The 24,918-nt window shown below is 39.4% G+C and overlaps 1 protein-coding gene across 2 annotated transcripts in view; it reads right to left on the reverse strand.

Moving 5' to 3' along the window:
• The window catches only part of LOC106095833 (cyclin-dependent kinase 14), a 423,150-nt gene that overhangs the window by 100,115 nt on the left and 298,117 nt on the right, over positions 1 to 24,918 (reverse strand). For both annotated transcript variants that reach the window (XM_013263227.2, XM_013263226.2), the window contains exon 3: positions 7,914 to 8,105. In XM_013263227.2, coding sequence (XP_013118681.1) covers positions 7,914 to 8,105 — 192 coding nt within the window. The remainder of the gene's footprint in view (positions 1 to 7,913; positions 8,106 to 24,918) is intronic.

Below are 24,918 nucleotides of genomic sequence, written 5' to 3' on the forward strand. Positions count from 1 at the left end.
GCACACATACAGTCAGGCGGCCAGAGGGACGGACACTCGTCATTTTGTTACAAATGAAAATGATAGCCTGGTATTTGTTTTCTGTGACTGTGCAACACCCCCTCTTCGGGGCCTCTGCAACACAGGGCAGTCATTCAACAGGAATGCCGGAGTTTATCGGAATGTTGTATGCGATGGCTTGGTATAGGCCAAAGTCGCCGGTTGTTGGGTTATGTGAACTGTAAACTGTGAACTGGAGTACTGCAGTAACTGCTCCTATTCGTATTGGGATGCTATCTTTTTATGGCTGCCACTCCGTTGGCCCCCTTTTCCAATGCTTTCTCCGTTTATATTTCACGAGTAGGTGGATATTAAAAAAGTTCGGTTATTATTTGAAGTTGTACTTTAGAGAAACTTTCCGGTCATTATTTCGTTTTATGTTTCCTTTTCCGTTCGTTGCTTGTGATGCAAAACTCAAATATGATGCTTTTTCTTCTGGCATATTTGCTATGTGGCTAAATCACTAGGGAAGGATAAAGCTCTCGCTCATCTTCATATGATGCCCATCCTTCATATGGAAATGCAAACAAAATTAAAACCCTGTTAAAAAGGCATCAATTAAATTTGCGGTTATGGAAATCTCTGACCGAGCGAGAGACAGACACCACTTTCAAATATGAAATGATGATACAAACGAAAGAGTTGAAATAAATTAAGCCCCGCAAAACGCCTAATTAATTGTCGGCTGGTTCGCCATAAAGGACCAGTGTGAGACGATGCAGCCTTTAAAGGCAAGCTAACTTGGTTGTCGATGGCTTTGGCAAAGGCAAGAATAGTTAGAAACAAAAATTACAAAATTAATTAGTTTGCTGACCAACAACAAAATTACACCCATATACCCTATACCCAAGTAGAAACCGATATGCCCTATTTGCAATCCATTCAAAACTTATGTGGAATATTTCAATCGGATAGGTAACATTTTTCGAAGGCCATGGTTTTTCCTAATTTTATTTGTCCGTTAGGACAAAAATCATGATGTGTTAATCGCTCTTTCGAGATGAGCTAAATGATCGAAAATTTTCGTACAATGGAAAAATGCAAGCCACAGGAGCTACACCACACCAACCATGATTTGAAGCGTTTCGACCACTGTGCCAGAGCCAGAACTGTGTCTACAGTGATTGAAGCAATTTTTGAACACAAGAGATTATTAAGTAACTAAAGAGCTGCTAGAACATAATTTGGCTACATTCGTAGCTCAAAACTTGCCATCCTTTTTCTAATTTTACAGTTTTTAACGAAAACTAGTAGCGTAAAATTTCGATATTATCTAAATACGGTCCGATATGAACCATCTTCGGTTCAGATATTCGGTAGTCTCCAGCAACTCACCGTTTCAAATTTCAGCGAAATCGGGTAGGTTAGGTTTAAGTGGTAGTCTGCCATGAGACTCACTTAGATGTTTTCGTCCATTGTGATATCACAGGAACAGAAAAAAGAAGATGCCTTCTAGTTCCTACCGTTGAACCATCCAGATCGCCCAAAAACTTGCGAATGTCCACATCCACTAAATCAGACTAACTGCTAGTGTGGGACACACACACAGAAGGTGTTCTATAGTCTCTTCTTCCTCGATGTCCCTACAACTTCTGCAAAAGTCGTTGCTGGCAACCTTCAGTCTGTCCGCATGTTTTCCGATTTGACAGTGACTTGTCATGACGGGCACAATGATTGAGACGTCTGTTCTAGCCAATGACAGCAAAGCAGTAGACCTCTTCAAGTCTAGATGAGGCCACATAGTTTTGGAATGATCACAGCTCCCTCTTTGTGACCATCTATCATTCGTTGCCCTTCGGGCTCGGTCCTGAAAACTTAGCTTACATGTCGCTAGAGGCATACCCACAGATTCCAGTATCCCTGGAGTGTGTAAGGTAGTTCCTAGTCTCGCAAGCTCGTCTGCTTTAGAATTCCCTGGGATATCTCTGTGGCCCGGCACCCAGAATAGGTGAATTTTGAACTGTTCAGCTATCTCGTTGAGAGATCTGCGACAGTCGAGGGGGATTTTGTGTTCAGAAATACATTCTCCAGGGATTTAATGGCTGCCTGGCTGTCTGAGAAGATATTTATGCCAATCGTCGTAATGACATTATGTCTTAGCCATTCCACCACTTCCTTAATTGCAAGGATCTCTGCTGACACACACTGCAGTGGTCAGGTGACCTTTTCAATAACACCAGTTTTAGATCTTTAGAGTACACCCCAAAGCCCACCTGGTCGTTATTTTGATACCATTCATATAGAAGTCTATGTAACTTCTGTTACCAGGGATATAGTAGTGGCCTTTCTTGCCCTTTACAAAATGTTGGATTTGAAGTTCAGTTTCCTGTCCAGCAAAACACCCAGATATTTTGCGCTTTCTGTAAATGGAACATTCTCTCTACCCAAGGAGACAGGTTCCACTGTAGGCAACTTGTATCTCCTGCTGAAAAGAACTTCTTCTATCTTGCACGGATTTATACCCAGACCACTTTCGCTAGCCCACTTTGCCGTTGCACGTAGAGCTTCCTAAAGTATATCTCTTAGAGTGCTGGGAAACTTTCCCCCAACCGCAATTGCCACGTCATCAGCATACGCGACCACTTTTACGCCTTTTTCCTGCAGAGACAATAATATATTGTTAATGGCTATATTCCAAAGTAGAGGAGACAGTACACCTCCTTGAGGAGATCCTCTGCTGACTCATGTTTTTAGATCCATAGGTCCGAAGCCCGGCGTAATGCATCTTTTAGTGAGTAAGTTATTAATAAACTTTCTTATGGTAGAGTTGATGCCTAGAAACTCCAACTCCTTCATGATTGACGTCGGTTTATGCATTATTGAAAGAACCTTTAATGTCAAGAAATGCTAACATTGCATATTCCTCGACAGCTAGAGAACCCTCTATGTAGCCGACTAGGTCGTGAAGGGCTGTTTCAGTGGATTTGCCTTTACTATATGCATGCTGCTGCCGCGATAGGCGATCTCCAGGGATCTTTGCCTTAAGATATGTTTCTATCAATCTCTCCAGAGTCTTCAGCATACAGGATGACAGACTAATAGAACAAAAATCTTTGACCTTCGTCTGGTAGGGTTTTCCTGTTTTCAGAATGAAAATGACCTTCGTGTCCCTCCATCCCACAGGTATATATAACACTCTGATACAAGTCGAGTATATCTCGGCTATCAGTCTATCAGACACAGCTTGTAATTCAACCGGTGATACATCATCAGGGCCTGGCGACTTAAAGGAGACGAAACTTCTTATCGTCCAAAGGATTTTCGGCTCAGACACAATTTCCCTGTTGGCCTCCGACGAATGCATATCAGTGACAACCTCTTCTGGCGCCACGTTGTCCGTTGGCGAATTTCCCGGGAAATGTGTATCAACGAGTAGTTCTAGTGTTTCCTCACTAGATATTGTCCATACATTCTTTGACTTCTGGATATACCCCATCGTAATAGATCTCGAGGACAGAATCTTCCTTAGCCTAGAGAATTCTATCCAGGATTTGTTCTTAGCCTTTCTAAGCTCGCCCTTGTCTTTTTTTAGCTCAGTCTTATAGATGTTCCATTCGTGTGCTATTGTGAGTTTTTCTCTGTTGAAGAGTTTTCTGCAGTCCTTCCTTAGACCAACCAGCTCTGGGGTCCAACATGGCGGTCGCTGTTTGCCCCTTGTCTTGGCACTAGGGCATGTTGACACAAGCGAGTCGGGTAACAAATGCGGTAATTATATGGCAGCTATATCGAAATTAAATCCGATTTGGGCGATATTCAATTCCTACACCGTCATTGTTTAAAATTTCATCGAAATTGGGTTTTGTGTATTTTTGGCCGATCTTTTCATACAAGTGCGACCATACAAGTGCTGTGGTTAGTTAGATCGAAATTTTTTATAGGATATTCGTTTTGTCGCCATGCCCGAGATATTCTTCAGATATGGTCCATTATTCGTTCCCGATCATCCTACACAATCCGTGAACATTTCAGGAAAATTGGTTCAGCCGTTTTCTAGTCTTCGACTGGAATATGGAGAATATGGAGATTGGCATGGTCAGAGAAAGTCTTAACTCTACATCTCATGGAAAATTTCAACCTTATGGAATAGGAACTGCAACTGAAATGCTCATGAATTTATTCGAAAAATCAATTTGCTTGGTATCTTTATATGTAAATTTCAGTAGTTTTGACTCATTTACAATACTAACCAGCGCCGCGGAGTTTGATCCTTGGCTCCAACTTCGTGTCGAAAACCAGTCGAGGCAAGCCCACTTTCCTTCAAACCTGTCACCGACTCTGGCTTAATATTCCGACTCCGTTCTAAAAGAGACTCCTGGAAGACTTTTGTTGCAAAAAAATAGCCTGCAATACTTTTGAAGCAGAAAAAACCGTTAGCTTGGTTTTGGCTATCACAGCAAACCGAAGCGCATGTTTTACACTCAAAAGAACAATGACCGCACATTGTTTTCGTCATTTGAAAACAATCGAAATGAAAGAAGTTCCTTTGATTACTTTGCAACGATTTTCCAAAAGATTAGCTCCAACAATTAAATCTCCAAAACTTCTGAAATGGTATCGCTGGCAGCAATTCCCAAAACGCACAATTAAAGATAATCGCCAGAGGAATCCCAGGCAAAACTTCAAAGACATTCATCTTCGTTTGGCAAAAGTTTATGGCAAATAAACCCTCCCATTGAATTCAATTTTCATATAAAACACATAAACTAGGAAACCCGACAGTGGACGGACCACTCCACTGAGTGCTTGGTTAGCAATAGAGAACAACAGAAGAGAAATTTATTTAATTAATGACCCATAAAAACTTAAAAGTTTAGATAAATTACCAAAGAAGGTCATTGTGTATCGAGGAGCTGAATTTATTGTGGTCTCGCCTGATTTCACAGAACCGCACCGAACCCATGGAAAATATCATCCAAAGCGGATAATAAATGTGGCAAGAATAACATTTGCCGAAAGGATATACAAGCTGTCTCTTACTCTATCTTTCGCACTCTTTCCGGCCCTGCATGCCCCTCCCTCTATGGCCCTCATCAGCATGCTTGAACATGCACACATTTCATTTCCCCCGAGGGCATATCACTACTTATCCTGTTCAAACTTATTACAACAATGATAAGAAAAGCTGACAAAAGGCTGGTCGAGGAGTAGACCCCGGCCGAAATGGCGCTGGCTATGGGGGATTCTCAATTTTTGGCCATGACGACAACAATGGGTAGCAATGGCTAATGCGATGAGATACATGTGAAGGAATTATGTTAAACAATGTCAGTTACATATGTTCCATAAAATACAGTTTCAAAATATGCTTTATTTATGAGAATTAACCAATTTTATGTGTTTCGCATACGATTGTGCTACGGTCGAGCAAATGCTAACGATGATGCGAATATTGAGGCGCATGGGGTTGTGTGGCATCGACTTCATTGTCTCTACCACCACCATTTTCAGCAGCATCAACAGCTGTATCTGTATCTGTGGGGAGTGTGGGAATAGGGAGAATTATAATTAGTTTTGGTGAGTGGTTTGAGAGTCGGGAATTAGATGGCATGGGTGGCATTAAATAATAATGGCATTATGAGAAGCGAAGCACAGTGCGTTTATTCCGCTAAATGAATAACAAGAGTCAATACTTTTTATGAACAAGAACATCTCTTCCTTGTGAAAAGAACATTGCTTCCTTGTGAAAAGAATATTTCTTCCTTGTGGAAATTTTAAATTAGAAGATCGAGCAGACGATTGGACAGAAAATTCACAGCTAACAATATGCTCCGACTTTGTTTGAAGTCCGACAATTGGACGAAACATACGATATATCTTTCCAAATTCGGAAAGAAATCCGTTCGACAAGTCTGAAGAAATTTAGTTTAGTTTCTGTTCCAACATATAAGAATGAAGTCGTAACGATTTCTGTAAAGCGTGTCGGAGGAATGTTTTGTTTGGTTCAATTTTATTTTTGCATAGGAACATTTCGTTGCCACCTGTGTGAAATGTACAAAAGTGATGGAGTGGGTTTGTTTTGTTTTTCACCATAGGATGGGGGCATACACATTTCGTCATTCTGTTTGTAACACCACGAAATATGCATCTAAGACCCCATAAAGTATTTATTTCCTTGATCATCGTGACATTTTAATGCGAACTAGCTATGTCCGTTCGTTTGCCTGTCCGTCCGTCTGTCTGTCCGGTTTTAATTGACATGGCTGCCATATAAACCGATTTGGGATCTTGACTTCTGGAGCCTCTACAGGTCGCAATTATAATTTGGTCGCAAATACGATTTGGCCTAAATTTTGTACAATGACTTCTCCCATGGCCTTCAACATACGTATGCAATATGTTCTGAATCGATTTATAGCTTGATACAGCTTCCATATAAACCGATCTCCCGATTTTGCTTCTTGAGCCCCGAATCGGACTATAACTTGATATAGTTCCTCCGTCCTTATTCATTATTTTTTGCGTGCCTAAAAAGAGATACTGCGCAAAGAATTCGACAGTTGCGATCCATGGTGGAGAGTATATAAAATTCGGCCCAGCCGAACTTAGCACGCTCTTACTTGTTTTTTTTTTTTTTTGAAATTGGGTGTGGTGCCGTTAACTATTGCCTTGGAATTTTTGTTTTGTTTGATCAGACAGCCGTAAGACGTTGTAAGACAGTCGTCCAGAAATCGGTCCGAAATCATCTACGAATTCAAAATTTCCCATTCGTATTTCCCTGGAATTTTGCTCCCACATCGTTACGATATGGCGGTAAATATATCAGATTTCCCTCAGCCGTTCCGTGCCGACAACATGACAACCACTTCTATCGGTTTTAGTTACAATGTCGGTAAGACATCGGATCCGATATCGGATGATTCATCTGATTGTCGTACCGATGTCAAGACGAATTTGGAAAATTTTGTTAGTTGGTTTCTCATCATCAAATTTTACCATCATCAAGACTTTGTAAAATCAATGATATTTGTTAAAGAAAATAGCAAAAAAAAGCTAATTCAGCAGTTTATGTCTGCTGTGTTAGCAAACATATGACTCTTGTTTTAGCAAACATTGCGTTTCTTCATTTTCACAAACAAAATATTTTCTTTAAACTACAAAATCCGAAAAATATGGACCTGGCAGACCACATATGCTACGATCAGTGTTCCAAAAAAGGGGTTAATTTTTTATTTAGTACAGACGAAGGGTGATGCACATTCATTCAGTAGCACTTACAAGGATTTGTGGTGCGTATGGAAACATTTTGTTCACTTTGAAGTGTTTGAGTTCGCCAATAATAGCAACGTTCAAAATTGCAAACACTTAGCTAAAACAGTAGAGCAGACATTTTTTGCTGTTATTAGTAAACTTTTTTTCTATGAGTGTGTACTTTGTAGATTTCGAAATCCCCATTTCCAAAATGTAAAATTTTGTAGTTCCATAGTCGTATGTATTGTACATATAAAAAATGACCAAATAATGATGATAATGAAATGGAACAATGCATTCGGAATGTCAATGACGGTTCTTAAATTATTTCATTGAATAATATGAAAATTTGAATCAAATCACTTTGGATTTTCGGAGGCATTCGATCGGATTTATCCATTCGAGTGCCTTTATAGGTAAGATTCAAATTTTGGCTATCGAAAGACCCACTGTGCAGCGACTGCTCAACCTCATCGCAGGGATGTTTCTTGTTAGTGCGAATGGATGCATGCGCGTATGAAACATTCAAATTATTTTTGGTGTGAGTTTGCACGGAAAGAGTGTCAATATGATTTCATTTCCCTTCCACATTCTCCCCATATCATGGAAGCGCGGTTGGATTATGGATTACACATGAGATTAAATAACGAAAACCAATCGAAAAAGAAAGTTTATGCTTGACTCACCTCCATATCTGCAGTTGGTTTTGTCTGATGGTATATTACCGTTCGGTTCCAGTCTATCCAAATACTCCTCGGAGTTATAACCATTGTAGGGAACTTTATTACCGTGATTGTGACTATGGCCACCTCGATGATGGTGATGATGATGATGGTGGTGATGATGTGTTGTATCATCGTTGTCTTCTCGGGATATTGCTGGAAAAAAAAACGTAGGCGTAGATATAAACAGGACATAAGTCATCATGGATGGTTGAAGGAAGAAATACTGCAATAAATAAATTAGGCACTTAAAATGACACAGATGATGTGTCACCCCCCTCTGAAAAGAACGGATGGAAGGCATATGCGAATTCAAGTATTACAATTCACACATGGTTACTTTCCCCCAAAATCCCCATCCGCTTACCCGCAAATGCCATTAAACCACAGAATTCAATTTATTGTCCTTTTATTATGATCCCTCTGGCTGAACCCTTTTCTTTTTCTTTGCTCTCCCTGCACCAGTAAGTGGCACTTTCAAACGGAGTGGTGCTGGTGGTGGTTTCCATGGCTTTGGCAAAATGTCGTTATGGTTGCCATAACATTTGAAATTGAGTGATAACCACTTTGAGAAAAATTAAATTAAATTTCACATGAACCCAATGCCAATTTGACATACATGCAATGCCAACCTTATATCAAATATTCACATATATGGCCAAAGATAAATTGAATTTGATGAGAGTTCTTCTTTTTTTTTCGTTAGCCCATAGGATGAATTGATTCAGAGTTGATCGTATTTAATGTTGGGAAAAAGTAGTACCATTAAATTTTTTTTTTTCATAGAAAAACATTAAACGCCAATTTCTGTTTTATTGCCTGTGAAAATGTCCTTTATGCGTTTACATGAACTCTGTTCCCAAACCCTAGATTCAAGCATCAACATAAAAGATTGAATTACTTAAAACAAAACATGTGAATGAACGTTATTCATTATGAAGGGCTTCCAACATGGACAAACTACAAAATCTGTTCACTAGTATCGGCATTATTTAGCTAAGTGTATTTTAAAGTGACGCCCAGTATGTACCGACACGCAAAATAATAAAACGTTTGAGAAATTTCTACAAGAAACAAAGAATTTTTATTACAAAGGGTTTCTTTTACTGTAACAATATAACGTTTCGTTTCAACATATCACACGTTAGCCATAAACATAGCATTGTTGAATGTAACTAACTTTGTTTGTTGTAAATAGCCAAGCAACTTCGCCTACTATAAAAGTACCTTTGTGTTGTTGTAAAACCAGAATCTCTTTTAGCGCAAAAGGGTTTCGATAGCAGCAAACGATTATTCGTTTACTCATAGCAAAGAGAGACAGCGCATAGACCAGTGATGGAAAAAAACGTGATAGGCGGATGGTAAACTCGGAAATTGATAATTTTTACAGTTTCGCCATAGGTACGTCCAATAACAAAAATCATTTAAACAGCATGGAAGGCTTTTAATATAATTGTGCATCTTGGCATCGAAATATATTCTCGAAGAGAATTACTACCTTAGATTTACTTATAATTGGTAAAAATTTGAGTTTGAATTACTTTACAACATGAAATGGTACAATCTTTTTTAAAACGAATAAAAGCGTGCTAAGTTCGGCCGGGCCGAATCTTATATACCCTCCACCATGGATCGCATCTGTCTACTTCTTTTCCCGGAATATCTTTTTAGGTAAAACATATGATAAAAAAAATTGCTATGATATTGGAGCTATATCAATTTATGGCCCGGACCATAATTAAACTGAATGTAGGAGTCGTTGTGTAAAATTTAAGCCAATTCGAATAAAAATTGCGCCCTTTAGGGTTCAAGAAGTAAACTAGGGAGATTGGTTTATATGGGAGCTCTATCAGGCTACATACCGATTCAGACCATATTTGACACGTATGTTGAAGGTCATGGGAGAAGACATTGTAAAAAATTTCAGCCAAATCGGATTGCGACTTCTAGAGGCTCCAGAAGTCAAGATCCCAAATCGGTTAATATGACAGCTATATCAGGTTATGACCCAATTAAAACCATATTTGGCGCAACCGTTGAATGTCATAATAAAACACTTTTTGCAAAATTTCAGCAAAATCGAATAGGAATTGCGCTCTATAGAGGGTCAAGAAGTCAAGACCCCAGATCGGTTTATATGACAGCTATATCAGGTTATGTACCGATTTGCGCCATACCTAGCACAGTTATTGGAAGTCATAACAAAACACCTCATGAAAAATTTCAACCAAATCGGATAAGAATTGCGCTCTGTAGTGGCTCAAGATGTCAAGATCCAAGATCGGTTTATATGGCAACTGTATCAAAACATGGACCGATTTGAACCACACTTAGCACAGTTATTGGAAGTCATAACAAAACACCCTCAGCCAAATCGGATAGGAATTGCGCCCTCTAGAGGCTCAAGAAGCCAAGACCCCAGATCGGTTTATATGACAGCTATATCAGGTTATGGACCGATTTGCCCCTCAAGAAGAAGTCAAGATTCATGATCGGTTTATATGGCAGCTATATCAGGTTATGGACCGATTTGCGCCATACCTAGCACAGTTATTGGAAGTCATAACAAAACACCTCATGCAAAATTTAAGCCAAATCGGATAAGAATTGGACCCTCAAGAGGCTCAAGAAGTTAAGATCCCAGATCGGTTTATATGACAGCAATATCAGGTTATGGACCGATTTGAACCACACTTAGCACAGTCATTGGAAATGATAACAAAACACCTCATGCGCCTTTTAGTGGCTCAAGAAGTCAAGATCCAATATCGGTTTATATGGCAGCTATATCAAAACATGGACCGATAAAGCCCATTTACAATCCCAATCGACTTACACTAATAAGAAGTACTTGTGCAAAATTTCAAGCGGCTAGCTTTACTCCTTCGAAAGTTAGCATGCTTTCGACAGACAGACGGACGGACATGGCTAGATCGACCAAAATCCGATAAAAACAAGGTGCATTCTAACGTCCTTAATGGATGAAAATTTTACAGATCGCTTTTTATGGGGAAAATGTGTGCGACAAACAAAAGGCTCTATGTATCAAGTTTTGTGACTGATTATAAATATGTTTACAAAAGACAGATAGACTCAAGGGCATTGTTTAGTTGCCTTGGAATATTTCAATGTGTTACAGATGAACCCAAATTCAACCCACTGTTGTATAGTGGTTAGAAATGACTCGAAAAGATTGAAAGGGAATGTCAAATGAGTTTTGATAACACCATTTTAAAGTTAAGGATTCGTCGTAGTCTTTCGATTTTATTATCAGCGACTTCCATATATGGCCCATAGTAAAAATCTTAACCCTTTACAGCAGTTGAATTATGATTTAGATGATTTTTTTTTTTTTTTTGGCTGGCTTAAACGACATTTCTCATGCTAGAATGACATTGTTGCCTCTAATGGAGATAATGTTGGTGGGTGAAGTTAGCCCATCATAAAAACAGGAAGTAGTTCCCTTTTAAGGCGCGATGCATGTCAGCCTACGTATGAAGAAAGCCTGGATCTTTTTGTAAGGGTTTGATTAGGCATCGCTATAGAAAATTCCCCCTACAAAGTGTATCAATTTATTCAATTTGGTTGATACATTTGTCTATACGAGATACACCAGAAGCTTTCAAGTGCCATAAGAACTAGTTTCTACATTTAATAAAATCCTTCAACGTACATCAACATGTGTTTGCACAAGAACCCCGATTGAGTCAAAAATTCAACTACGACGAATGAAATATTTGGGTTTTGTTGTATGCGACATGGTTAGGTGCCTCTATACGAATTTCATTCAAAATTTATTTTCTTCTTTTGATGTGAAGTACCACTAAAAAATGTAACATTTCAGTACGCTTGGATACCTGTAACGGCGACTTGGTTGGCGCCGGTGCACTTTGTACACTCGACCGCACAAAGAGGAAGTGGCGGCTCAAAGGATTTCAAATACTAATGCCGACATTTTGGCAAACCGGTCATTAAAACATGTAACACCACGGTTTGTATTCGCACCATATCCTGCTGCTTTGGCTCTGTTTGTAGTCCTTTGTCAATAAACCCAAAATTATGCAATAGAATTGTGAAGGGAAACAAAACAAAAGCAGACAGAAAAAGAACTAAAAAAAGCTTCGAAAAGAACCACTTGAAACAAAGTCGTGTAGTGTTACATTGGCGGCAGCAGCAGCAACAACAACAACAAATGAGGAGAAACAAAATGAAAATCCTGTTACAAAGAGTGGGACATCGCAACCAAGAGACAAGGACTGAATATACAGGCTAGGCGGGTGTGGAAGGGAGTAGCAATGGGTGTCGATTGTCCAATGCGCCAACACCCCGTTTGCTGTGATGGGTGGTGTCCCCCCTTGGCTTTGATACTCAATAAAAGCGATTTGTTTTGCAGTTGTTTGCAAGCAAATTGGGATCAGAGGACCTGGTAGGTTAAATAACCAGTTACAACTGCCACAACAAGAGTCAAAGGCAAGCGAACTAATGGCTGCGCAAAGCCCTAAACATGGACGTAAATAAAATACTTGCGATATTAAAGGGCTTACTTTTCAACATGAATATTTTATGAATGCTACTCAGGCAGCACCCAAACATATTTCGCCAAAGGTTAGCTACACTTGGCCTCAAAGACCAAGGAGTTGCACAGAATTTATAGGTGGAATTATAAAATTTATGAGATCTATTTTAATGTTGACATTTTTAACAAGTCTACATACGTTCATCATGTTCCTGAAAAGTTTACACCAAGCTTTATTTTCAATTGGAAGAACGTTGGCTCGTGCAATAATTTTTTTAGAGATTTTGGGGCAGCAAAATTACTGAATTTTAAAGAAACAAATGTGAAGTGAGAATCGTTCAGGAAATGTGAGGGACTTTACCGAAGAATCAGATTGGCTTAAGCCATTAACGTTGAATGAGTAGAAAACAAATACCAAAAAAATAGCTGTCCTACAGTAATTCTAGCTTGAGTTAGGAAAAGAGATATCCCAAAGATGTTGGGAGTGCCATAAAGTGGATGAATGAAACTAGCTAAAATAAATGTTCTCCTTATAAGTTCATGTTTTGGGGTAAAATTTGCTTGTGGAAAGTCTGCAATTTTTTATGGCTCGAAAATTGAAACAAAATATTTTAGGAACATTTTCTGAAAAAAATCGTACATATGACGATTTTTAGTATATTAAACAGAAAACATTATGTCAAAGTCATTAAAATCCTGTTTAACTTTAACAAAGCAGCATAACAATTTCAAATAAGAGCACACACAATTCAGAAAAATAAATTAAATCTTCATTTGAATCGATAGTTAAGATTATTTCATGCAAATATTGACCGTGGCTGCGTCTCAAATGGTTCATCCGCTTAGTCAATTTTTGGCATACTCTTTTTAACATTTCGGATGGTATCTCACGAATAAATGCTTCAATGTTGTCTTTCAATCCGTGTAAATGCCTTAAATCGCACGATTTAGTCGCCCAATTTCGATCGGTCCCGAACGCGAAATAAAATGTTCACCGAACTCGTCCATTGTTACGCGTATTGTGTGCAATGTGGCGCCGTCTTGTTGAAACCACATGTCATGCAAATCAAGCTCTTGCATTGCATCTATAAGTTGTTTGTATTCTGATGTTTTTCGAAATGTCTGCCTATACATGTTCCATATAAATTGCAATTTCTTTCATATGTTTTTATGTATCAAAAGTTTGGGTCATCATACTCTTGGATTCAGGCAAAATCAGAATTACAGAATTACTAATTTCTCAAGATTCAAAAATGATTTAAAATATCCTATAAGAACACAAACCGTTTCGACTTTGGTCAGAAGACTTTTCAACCATATAAGGTGAGGCGGCTTCAAGGGCCGTCCGTTGGTATGTTGCATTTGTATCGTATTTATTGCGAAAACGCCTCTATGATACAAATATCACGCTCGACAAACCTGTCTATTAGCTGTAATTTTTCCCAATACATGTATTTTGTGTAATGACAGACAATCTTGGCAAATTACACTTCTTCCGTACTACACATGATCTTGTGCAACTGTTGAAAGTAGTATTGATGGCTTCGAAAGCTACACAACGGCTACAGCTCTCGCTGTTGCTCTGTAAGCACAGGTTCACATCCCGCTCTGCCAACTTTTTTCATTCTCATTTTTTTTTTTTTTTTTTTGCAAAAGTACAGCTTTTAGACAGGGCTGTCGGGCGTGGTTAATGGGGTATGGCTTTACAAGAGACTTTAGAAGCTCGTAGTGCTGGATGGTTGGTATGTCAAAACCTAAATGCACCGCATATCACCGCTAAACTTTGATGTAGAGCACACAATAACCCTCCAAAAACAATATGCCAAATAAGGGTCATATGGCGGTCCCATTGTCGCCAATTTACATTTGAGCACCAATCTCACAAAAACAAATCCACTTAACTCTAACCTGTATGAAGGGGGAGCTCTGTCATCCAACGCATAGACCATCAGCAAAGAGCCAACAGCTTGTATGATAAATATTATTTATATTCAACCTAACCCCCTTCGCCCCCTTTTCACTTTATATACATTTTCATATACAAAAAGTGAATCAAAAGAAACGACCATCCAATAAATTTGAATGATAATCTTCTTGCAAAAATGCAAAAGCCTTGTATGCGTTCCCTACACCCATCAACCGCCAGGGCAATTCAACGAATAACAAATTGGAATAAAACTGAGCCCAGAAAATGTTCCATTTTAACAATTTATTTCTAGAGCAGAGTGCTTCCAACTGTTTGTGAATATTTTTTTTTCCTATATTGTAAACAGTTTTATGTTTTTATTTTGGTTTTTCTTGCTTTTTTTTCGTTCGTACCGTTCGCCATTCGCCGGATATCCTGTCGCTCTACATTTAAAAATATAAATATTTTTGTATATTTTGTGTTGTGGTTGTTGTTGGCATTGTCGTTGAATTGTTACGGTTTTGTTGTGTTCGTCGTAAAGTAATTTGCATTTTGTTGAATTGTGTAACCCATTTTAACATCCAACAACAACAGCGACGACCGAATCTTTTGTTCTACTAAATTGTGACATTTATACTTTACAAGAGAAATGTGTGTGTGTGTGTGTGTGTGTATTTGAGTGACGACAAAAGAGTAAAAAGTTATTAAAATTGTAATTGTTGTGTACACACTCACACACAAGTAGAGCACCATAAACCCCCCTCCACCACACACACACACACATACACACAGGCATTTAAGCTGTGGCATTCCATTGCATTTGGGTTTGAAGGGATTTCCTCTTGGTTTGGGTTAACAAAATGTAATTCCGCAAATTACTGACTACTTCCCAAACAAAGGCCAAGCTGAAAAGTCCACCAAACAACCGAACTACGCTCAAGAACGGATAGGAGGAAAACAAAATATGGTAGTTCCTTTTATGTGACAAAGAAAGGAAAATGGTGGCCAAACGACTTTTAGTGAAACTCTTTCTTCGGAGAACATTTTATTGGGCCCATTTATAAATAAAATAAAGCGCAAACTGACAACAAAGAATTTCGTTGAAATTTTGCTTCACAAACTTTTTTTTTAATTTGGCCTTTGGAAAATTTTCTACAAAAAACCCTTTTATTATCTCTAAAAAATTTTTCAAGTTTTTTGCCTGTTAGGGCAAGATCATTAAATTTTACATTTTTTGTTTGTTTCTCTTTCGAGACGAGCTCAATGATCGGAGATGCAAATGGAAAAGGACAGCCAAAGAGCAGAGCCCAGCCAGGATTCGAGCCTGGGCACACGGAGCAACAGCGAGAGCTATTGCCGTTGTCCTAACGTTCGAAGCCATCATTACAACTTCCAACAGATGAACAAAATCATGTGTAGTACGGAAGAAGTGTAATTTGTTACAGATAGCATGTCGGTCATTACACAAAAATACATTGCATGCATTGGGAAAAGTACAGCTAATAGACAGGGTTGTCGAGCTTGGTTAATGTGGTAATTGTATCATAGATGCGTTTTCGCTATTAATGCGATTCAAATACAACATACCAACGCACGGCCCTTGAAGCCATTGCACCTAATATGGTTCAAAAGACCGATTCGGACCATATTTGACACGTATGTTGAAGGTCATAGGAGAAGTCGTTGTACAAAATTTCAGCCAAATCGGATAATAATTATAACCTCTGGAGGCTCAAGAAGTCAAGATCCATGATCGGTTTAAATGGCAGCTTTATCAGGTTATGGACCGATTTAGACCATTTTTGGCAGAGTTATTAGAAGTCGTAACAAAACACCCCATGCAACATTTCACCCAAATCGGATAAGAATTGTGGCCTCTAGTGGCTCAAGAAGTCAAAACCCAAGATCGGTTTATGTGGCAGCTATATCAAAACATGGACCGATATAGCCCATTTACAATTCCAATCGACATACACTAAAAAAAGTATTTATGCAAAATTTCAAGCACCTAGCTTTACTCCTTCGAAAGTTAGCGTGCTTTCGACAGACAGGCGGACATGGCTAGATCGACTTAAAATGTCATGGCGATCAAGAATGGATGGTCTCAACTCCCAAAAAGCCTTGCACAACCGCGCAGATAAAGAAATTGGAGAAAGTTGGGAACCACAACTTTGAGACAGTCAGTAAGTTTATCTACCTCGGCACCGCCGTAACCGAAACGAATGACATCAGTTTTGAGATTAAGCGAAGAATAATACTGGCAAACAGATGAACAAATTTGTCAAAATTTGAACACATTTCGAACCGAACACTGATTTTGGTAATAAAATTCAATGATTTGCAAGCGTTGCTCGTTAGTAAGTCTATTCATGATGAAATGTCAAAGCATACTGAGCATCTTTCTCTTTGACACCATGTCTGAAATCCCACGTGATCTGTCAAATACTAATGCATGAAAATCCTAACCTCAAAAAAATCACCCTTTACTTTGGACTAAGTAAGCAGTTTAAAAACAAGGCCACCTCTCGACAGACGAAGATTACACTATACAAGACACTGATACTACCCGTGCTGTTATATGGTTCTCCGGCATAGGTACTTGTGAAAGCAGATGAGACAGTACTTGGAGTATTTGAGAGAAAGATTCTTCGTAAAATATATGGACCAGTTTGCGTTAATGGAGAATATAGGCGACGTATGAACCTCGAGTTGTATGAGCTGTATGACGACGATAGCATAGTTACACACATCAAAATACAACGGCTGCGTTGGCTAGGTCATGTTGTCAGAATGGATGAAGAAGCTCCAGCAAAGAAGTCTTTTGAAGGCAAACACGGTGGTACACGCAAACCGGGAAGACCAAAAGCCCGATGGAAAGATCAAGTGGTGGTAGACACCTTGAAACTTGGTGTCAGAGATTTTAGAATGAGCGCAGAAGTGATGAAATCGTCTTTGTTAAGGTTGTACAGAGATAGCGCTGTAGTCGAATGAGGGAGAGCAGTTAATGAAGGTTTTGAAGCTTTCTTAAGTTGTAGTCCATTATAACCATTATCGAATTAAACGTGCTCATGAGTTCTGCTAGGGTTTTTCTATTTTTATACCCACCACCGAAGGATGGGGGTATATTCATTTTGTCATTCCGTTTGCAACACATCGAAATATCCATTTCCGACCCTATAAAGTATATATATTCTTGATCAGCGTAAAAATCTAAGACGATCTAGACATGTCCGTCCGTCTGTCCGTCTGTCTGTTGAAATCACGCTACAGTCTTTAAAAATAGAGATATTGAGCTGAAATTTTGCACAGATTCTTTTTTTGTCCATAAGCAGGTTAAGTTCGAAGTTGGGCTATATCGGACTATATCTTGATATAGCCCCCATATAGACCGATCCGCCGATTTAGGGTCTTAGGCCCATAAAAGCCACATTTATTATCCGATTTTGTTGAAATTTGGGGCAGTGAGTTGTGTTAGGCCCTTCGACATCCTTCGTCAATTTGGCTCAGATCGGTCCAGATTTGGATATAGCTGCCATATAGACCGATCCTCCGATTTAGGGTCTAAGGCCCATAAAAGCCACATTTATTATCCGATTTCGCTGAAATTTGGGACAGTGAGTTGTCTTAGGCCCTTTGACATGTTTCTTCAATTTGGTCCAGATCGGTTCAGAGTTGGATATAGCTGCCATATAGACCGATCCTCCGGTTTAGGGTCTTAGGCCCACAAAAGCCACATTTATTATCCGATTTTGATGAAATTCGGGGCAGTGGATTGTGTAAGGCCCATCGACATCCTTCGTTAATTTGGCTCTGATCGGTTCAGATTTGGATATAGCTGCCATATAGATCGATCCTCCGATTTATGGTGTAAGGCCCATAATAGCCACATTCATTATCCGATTTTGCTGAAATTTGGGACAGTGAGATGTGTTAGGCCCTTTGACATATTTCTTCAATTTGGTCCAGATCGGTTCAAATTTGGATATAGCTGCTATATAGACCGATTTCTTGATTTATGGTTTTGGCCCATAAAATGCTCATTTATTGCCCGATGTCCCCGAAATTTGGAACAGTGAGTTTAGTTAAGCCCCTTGACATACTTCTGCAATATCGCACAGATCGGTCCAGATTTGGATATAGATGCCATATAGACCGATATCTAGGTTTTAGGTTTTGGGGCCATAAAAGACGCATTTATTGTCCGATGTCGCTGAAATTTGAGACAGTGAGTTTGGTTAGGCTCTTCGACGTCCTTCTTCAATTTTGCCCAGATCGGTCCAGATTTGAACATAGCTGCCATATAGACCGATCTCTGGATTTAAGGTTTAGGGCCCATAAAAGAGGCATTTATTGCCCGATTTCGCCGAAATTTGGGACAGTGCTTAGTGTTAGGCTTCATGTTTATGCAACTTGGCTCAGATCGGTCCAGATTTGGATATAGCTGCCATGTAGACCGATATCTCGATTTAAAGTCTTGGCTCCATAAAAGGCGCATTTATAATCCGATTTCACTGAAATTTGACACAGTGACTTATGTTCGGCTTTTCGACATCCGTGGCGTATATAGTTCAGATCGGTATGAGGTATATGAGTATAAGGTATGAAATTTTTACCGAATTTTGATGAAAGGTGGTTTACATATATACCCGAGGTGGTGGGTATCCAAAGTTCGGCCCGGCCGAACTTAACGCCTTTTTACTTGTTTATTTTAACTCTAGAACATCGTGAATTGAATGGAATGTATATATAGTTCAAAAGGTTCTAAAACGAATATTTATGCTTTGGGGAAAATGTTGGTACAAAAGTTGTGTTGTTTTCTAGATTTCTTTAAATTGCGGAAAATTCTCTTCTCGCTGCAGTTTGTGTGTGCATAGAACTCGTCCATGAAACGCACTAATTAACGGCCGTTTTCACGATGCCAATTTAGCTACCTACCTTTTCTGTTCTTTGAAATCAGTGCCCTTATTCGGTGGCATTTGTCTGTCTTCACTGCGTCTGGCTGACAAATTTTTTTTATTTTGAATATTGAATGTGTTGATGGCGGTGCCACTCCAATGGCAGCACATATTGGAAAATTAATTATTCAAATGCCACTTAAAGAACACTTGTCGCTGTACTGCAGGCTTTTTTTCAAAGACGGACATATGCCGACACTTTTGGCCCTGCTCAAGTGGTAGGTTTATAACACTTTTGCCCCCCACTGAAGTGGGGATCATATAAGCAAGAGGAGAGGCACTCACAACACAGCGCATCGCATCGGAGAAGAGCAACCGGCCAAAGGACTCCAAGGCTGGCATTAATATTGTATTCATTATTTTAGTCAATATTAATTAGGTCATCACCAGTAACCGACTGGCATAGGCAGCAAATGCGGGCGTGCCACAGGATATCATTCGGATGGAAACGTTTGCTGCTCTGTGTTTATGTGTGTGTGTCAATGGTTTTGGCGGTGGAGAACTTGTACATCTCTTCCTTTCTTTATTTTTTTGTGAAACTGAACATGGCAAATTAAGCTTATTACAGGGAATTGATGGCGATAAGGTGTGTTTGCTTCGCCTCGCTGTTGGCTTCAAGTGAAAATAGTCCATAAATTGTGCTGAGAGAGGGTGGTGGACCAGGATACACAACGACAAATGCGGGCAGCCGGCAGTGGCATCGAAGCACTCTCAAAGCAGCAGCAGGTGAATTCCATTCGACCGGGTTAATTAATTTGTTGAATGCCACTCGTGTGACAAAGTGCTACTCTCAGAAAAGCGGAGGCAGGCTGGCAGTCGGTGTTAGACTTCAATTACGAAACCACAATTAGGCAGAATTCCATTTGGCATTGCTTTGCTCTTGAGCCAAGTCATATTTGTTAAAATGTATTGCAAACTGTCATAAATTATAAATGACTTTGCCACCGCATAAATCACAAAGGGCTTAACCTAAGGTGAATACAAATGCCATAGAATAAATTACAAGGTCAGAGCGATGTATGTGTGTGTGTGTGTGAGTATCCAAGAACTCACTCTTCTTTAATTTCATTTGAAATACGGAATTCGATATGTAATAGGGAGAAATACCAGAGGTTATGGGGACAATCCTCAACTCGATAATGTAGGTGATTGTCAGCGTATTGCTTTACAACTATACAACCATGTCATGGCTATGCAACCATTTTCCAAGCTTCATGTTTACATTTGCTTGAGTCATTTGTGGTGAAATTAAAATCTTATTTGGTATAAGCTCGAGTTGAGTTGGTTGGTTGAAGTACATATGTCATTAAGATCTAAATTTCAATTAACTTCTTTCTTATTGAAATTTTTTATCCTACGCCGTAATTTTCTTCAAAGACAAAATTTCAATGATATTTTCTTCAAAGATAATGAACTAAATAAACTTTGCTTCAAAGACAAAATGTCTATGAAAATATCTTCAAAGTATAGGCACAAGTAAATGCATCCCCATAGAAACTTAAGTCCATGCCCACCTGAGCGTCTACTCGATGTGTGCCAGCCAGCGGTGCTACGCATGTTTAAAGAACACCCGACACGAAGTGTTACCTATTCAAGCGGCCCCATTTTTATACCCTACACCACTACTGTGATACAGGGTATTACAATTTAGTGCATTTGTATACCGATCGACTCAGAATCACTTTCTGATCCGATTTAGCTATGTCCGTCTATCTGTCTGTCTGTCCGGCCGTCTGTCGCAGTTTTCATCCGATGGAATTGTAAGCTGCACATACTTTGTAAATTTCCCAACATCGTGTTCAATGAAGAGAAAATTTTCCCAATTGAGCAATGTTTACTAAACCCTTAGATACCATCGTATTTCAAACACCCTCTAACTAAAAACTTGGTGCCACTGTATCACCTCCCCTTTCAAAAGTAGTCTGAAATTATTTCACATTTTCACTCATAAGAGGAGGATATCATGAAGTTTCAGCTCTTAATATTTACAAATGATTTACAAAATGGAGGATGTGGTCTAAGGGTTAACAGAATGCACGCGCTAGAATTTGAGCCCACGAACGGCCACCCATAGTAACTTTCCATAGGCAGCTGTGACCACCAATGGCGTCTCTCCACAGAGAGAGCTTTACATCCAAAGACTTTTCATTTGAGCCTCATATTGCAATGGTCGTACAAATTTCCACTTTGGGGGATGTTCTCGGGGATGGGCGGCCCCCAAACACTTGGTCCCACATCTGGATATCAAATTCGTATTCTACACTCAACTACATTTTATTTAAGCCCCATATTGTCATGGTCAGTAAATAAGTCCTGTTTGGGGTGTGTATTGGGGAAGGGATGGACCCCCAGAAACTTGGTCCCACATTTAAACGTCGAATTCGTATTCTACTCGCAAATACCTTTCATTTGATCCCATATTGCCATGGTCGGTAAAAATGTCCGATTTAGGGGCGTTTTGGGGGTTGGGGTGGTCCCCCCCTAACAATTGGTCCGACAATTGGATATCAGATACGTTTTCTGATCTTAAATAACTTTCACTTGAGTCTCATATCGTCGTGATTGGTGTATATATATATTTGGTAGGTTTTAGGGGTGAGCGCCCCCCTAGGTACCCCATCCGAAATTTGGATACCAAAATTTTGTTTGTAGGTTACTATAAGAGAGCACATAAAATTTCGCTTAAATCGCAACACCCATCTCATCAAAAACATCCTATCATGTAAATTCAAGCAGCTGCTTGGGCTAGTACACAACCTCATTCAATATTGACTACAAAAACGGATGGAAATGCAATGCAAATCTTGCCCATAAACACATATCAATGAGTGCTGTCCGATTCTAGCTTGAGCTCAATGACAAGGGGTCTCCTTTTTACAGCCGAGACCGAACGGCGCACTATGGCCGAAAATGGGAAAATGTAGCCAAAATTCGATAAAACCCACAAATGTGCTCAGTTTTTGATGAAAATTGAAACACCCTGTTGGCACAGGGTTGAAATACAGTGCGACACCTCTTTGGGGAGAAGTTTGTACTTGGCATAGTACCTCACAAATGTCGCCAGCTTTAGGAGGGGTTAACCACCGCTGAATTTTTTTTAACGATGTTCTCGCCACGATTCGAAATGCCTGAAGCCGAATTACGTGCAGGTCGACCAAAACCGGTCTGTTGTACCAGAGAACATTGATGCCGTACGTGAACTTTTAATGCAAGATCGTCATGTGTTATTCCATGAGATAGGCATCCTGAGGCATTTCTTCCACCAGCATACATTCGATATTGCATGAATACAATGCCGTAAAAAAGGTTCGTTCTCATTGAGTTCCTTCCGCACAATTTGACAATCGCTTAAAACAAAGACTAGTGTCGAAGAAATGTTAAAAAATACGACTGCAGTGCTTCGAAATACGTTTAAAAGATTGCCACAGTCCCCACCTGTGGCACTCCACCTGTGGCACCCCACCTGTGGCACCCCACCTGTGGCACCCCACCTGTCGTGAATAAATGCGTATGAGACCGAAACAAAACAACAACCGATCGCGACCGTGTGGGTATTCGAAGATGAGCCAAATCCAGCGAAAGTTGATCGTTGGAGAAGCCCCTGGAAGCAAATGGTCGCTTGTTTCTTCGGCAAAACCGGTCATGTGGCGACTGTTCCGATTGAGCAACATAGGACGTTCAATTCTGAGTGGAACTGTTCAGAATTTGATTGCCTGAAGTCTTGGGAGAAATTCCAAAAACGAACAAGAGTAGACAATTCGTGCTTCACCATCGACTCAAACCAGCGCCTTTTTCACCGGCCAAAACGTCGAATTAATGGGCCATTCGTCGTACAGCCCTGATTGAAAATGATGTTGAAGTGTTCAATAACCATGTTTGGGAGGTGTCTCAATCGGAGTGGTAAACTGTTTCGACAATTGGTTGGAGCGCATGCAAAAGTGCATAACTCACGCTGGAGTGTACTTTGAAAAACCATAAAACCATTTTTAATGAAAAAAATTTGGATTTTCATGATTAGGGTAGAAATTTATATAGAAGCCCTCGAGAACAGTTGATAAAGACATAGCACATCCCATTTTGCGGATGCGCAACGTATAACAAACTTTGGAAACCAAGAATTATACATCAAAACTGATGTAAAATGCACTCAAGCGAAGGAATTTTGAGGACACAAAATATCGTTGTTATAGACCCCTAATACCTACACGCACACACACACACAAAATGAGTGGCTCAAGACACTATGCGTATACGTAACATAAACATATAGAAGGATGTAACGGAAATGGCGTTGTGTATACGGCCAATTGGAAGTGAAATGTGTCTCACTTAGTGAAAACGAATTTCATCTCAAACTGAAGTCTTTATAGAAACCCCTTTTTGAGTTTTATTACCAATAGATGAAACGGTCTTACATCCAAATAATGGCATCGGATGGCCTCTGGTTGTTTTTCTTTATTTTTTTAAACCCTTTTCCGCGTGGGATAAACATAATGGGGTTAAGAAAAGTTTTTTGAAAACTATTTTTTGGGCCTAATCAGGAGTAGCAAAGCCAAGTATTATCGTTGGGTTTTTGCTCAAGGCAGCTGGAAATCAAAAGTAACAGCCCAGGAGAAACAACAACAAACAGAAACACACGGTCAAAAATATTTCAAATAATATTTTAGCCATCCCATCAGTGGATGGGAAACCAAGCCATGGGATTTGGCAATCGCTGTAATTGTCAAATATTAGAGAATAATGTTTGTTAGAGATAGATTTGGAAATAAAAGTTCATGAATGATGTTCGTCTATGTAAGTATTTCAGCATCACATATGCAAATTGCATAGGACGGTCGAATAAGTATCTCCAAAATGAACTGCAGAGGCGGCAGCCTCAACAGTCATGTAGATATGAGCAAAGCGATGGTAGTGAACAAGAAAATCTAGCCATATTTCGAAACGGAGCGTATAGCAAGTCTATGTTCAAGGATCTGTCGATCAGGCTATTGCTTTTTAGTAACTTTTCAATAATCAAATCTTTCCACAAATTGGAAATTTTGCCCTTCTCACATATCAATGAGTGCAGTCCGATTCAAGTTTAAGCTCAATGATAAAGGTGCTCCTTTTTATAGCCGAGCCTGAATGGCGTGCCGCAGTGCGACACCTTTTCGGAGAGAAGTTTTACATGGCAGAGTACCTCACAAATGTTGCCAGCATTAGGAGGGGAAAACCACCGCTGAAAAAACATTTTTTTCTGTTGGTCTCACCAGGATTCGAACCCAGGCTTTCAACGTCATAGAAGGACATGCTAACCTCTGCGCTATGGTGGCCTCCAATCAAATCTTTCCGCTTAACATAATTCTGATGGTCATTAACCTTGACTATACTTTGGAGAAAAATAACTTCTGCTTATCAAAAATTATAGTCAGCTAGTTTCAAGAAAAAAAGTTTGCTGATAGATAAAATAACCGTTGAATTTCAAAATATTTAAATTATAATTAATACAAAAACAATAGGGAAAATGTAAATTCCATGGATATTTTTCTACCCACTGCCTTAGACTTGGACTTCCGAATTAAAGTTAAATTTGCTGAAGCACTAGACTTAAAC

The sequence above is a fragment of the Stomoxys calcitrans genome, chromosome 1 (genome assembly GCF_963082655.1).
Source record: "Stomoxys calcitrans chromosome 1, idStoCalc2.1, whole genome shotgun sequence".
Lineage (NCBI taxonomy): Eukaryota > Metazoa > Arthropoda > Insecta > Diptera > Muscidae > Stomoxys > Stomoxys calcitrans.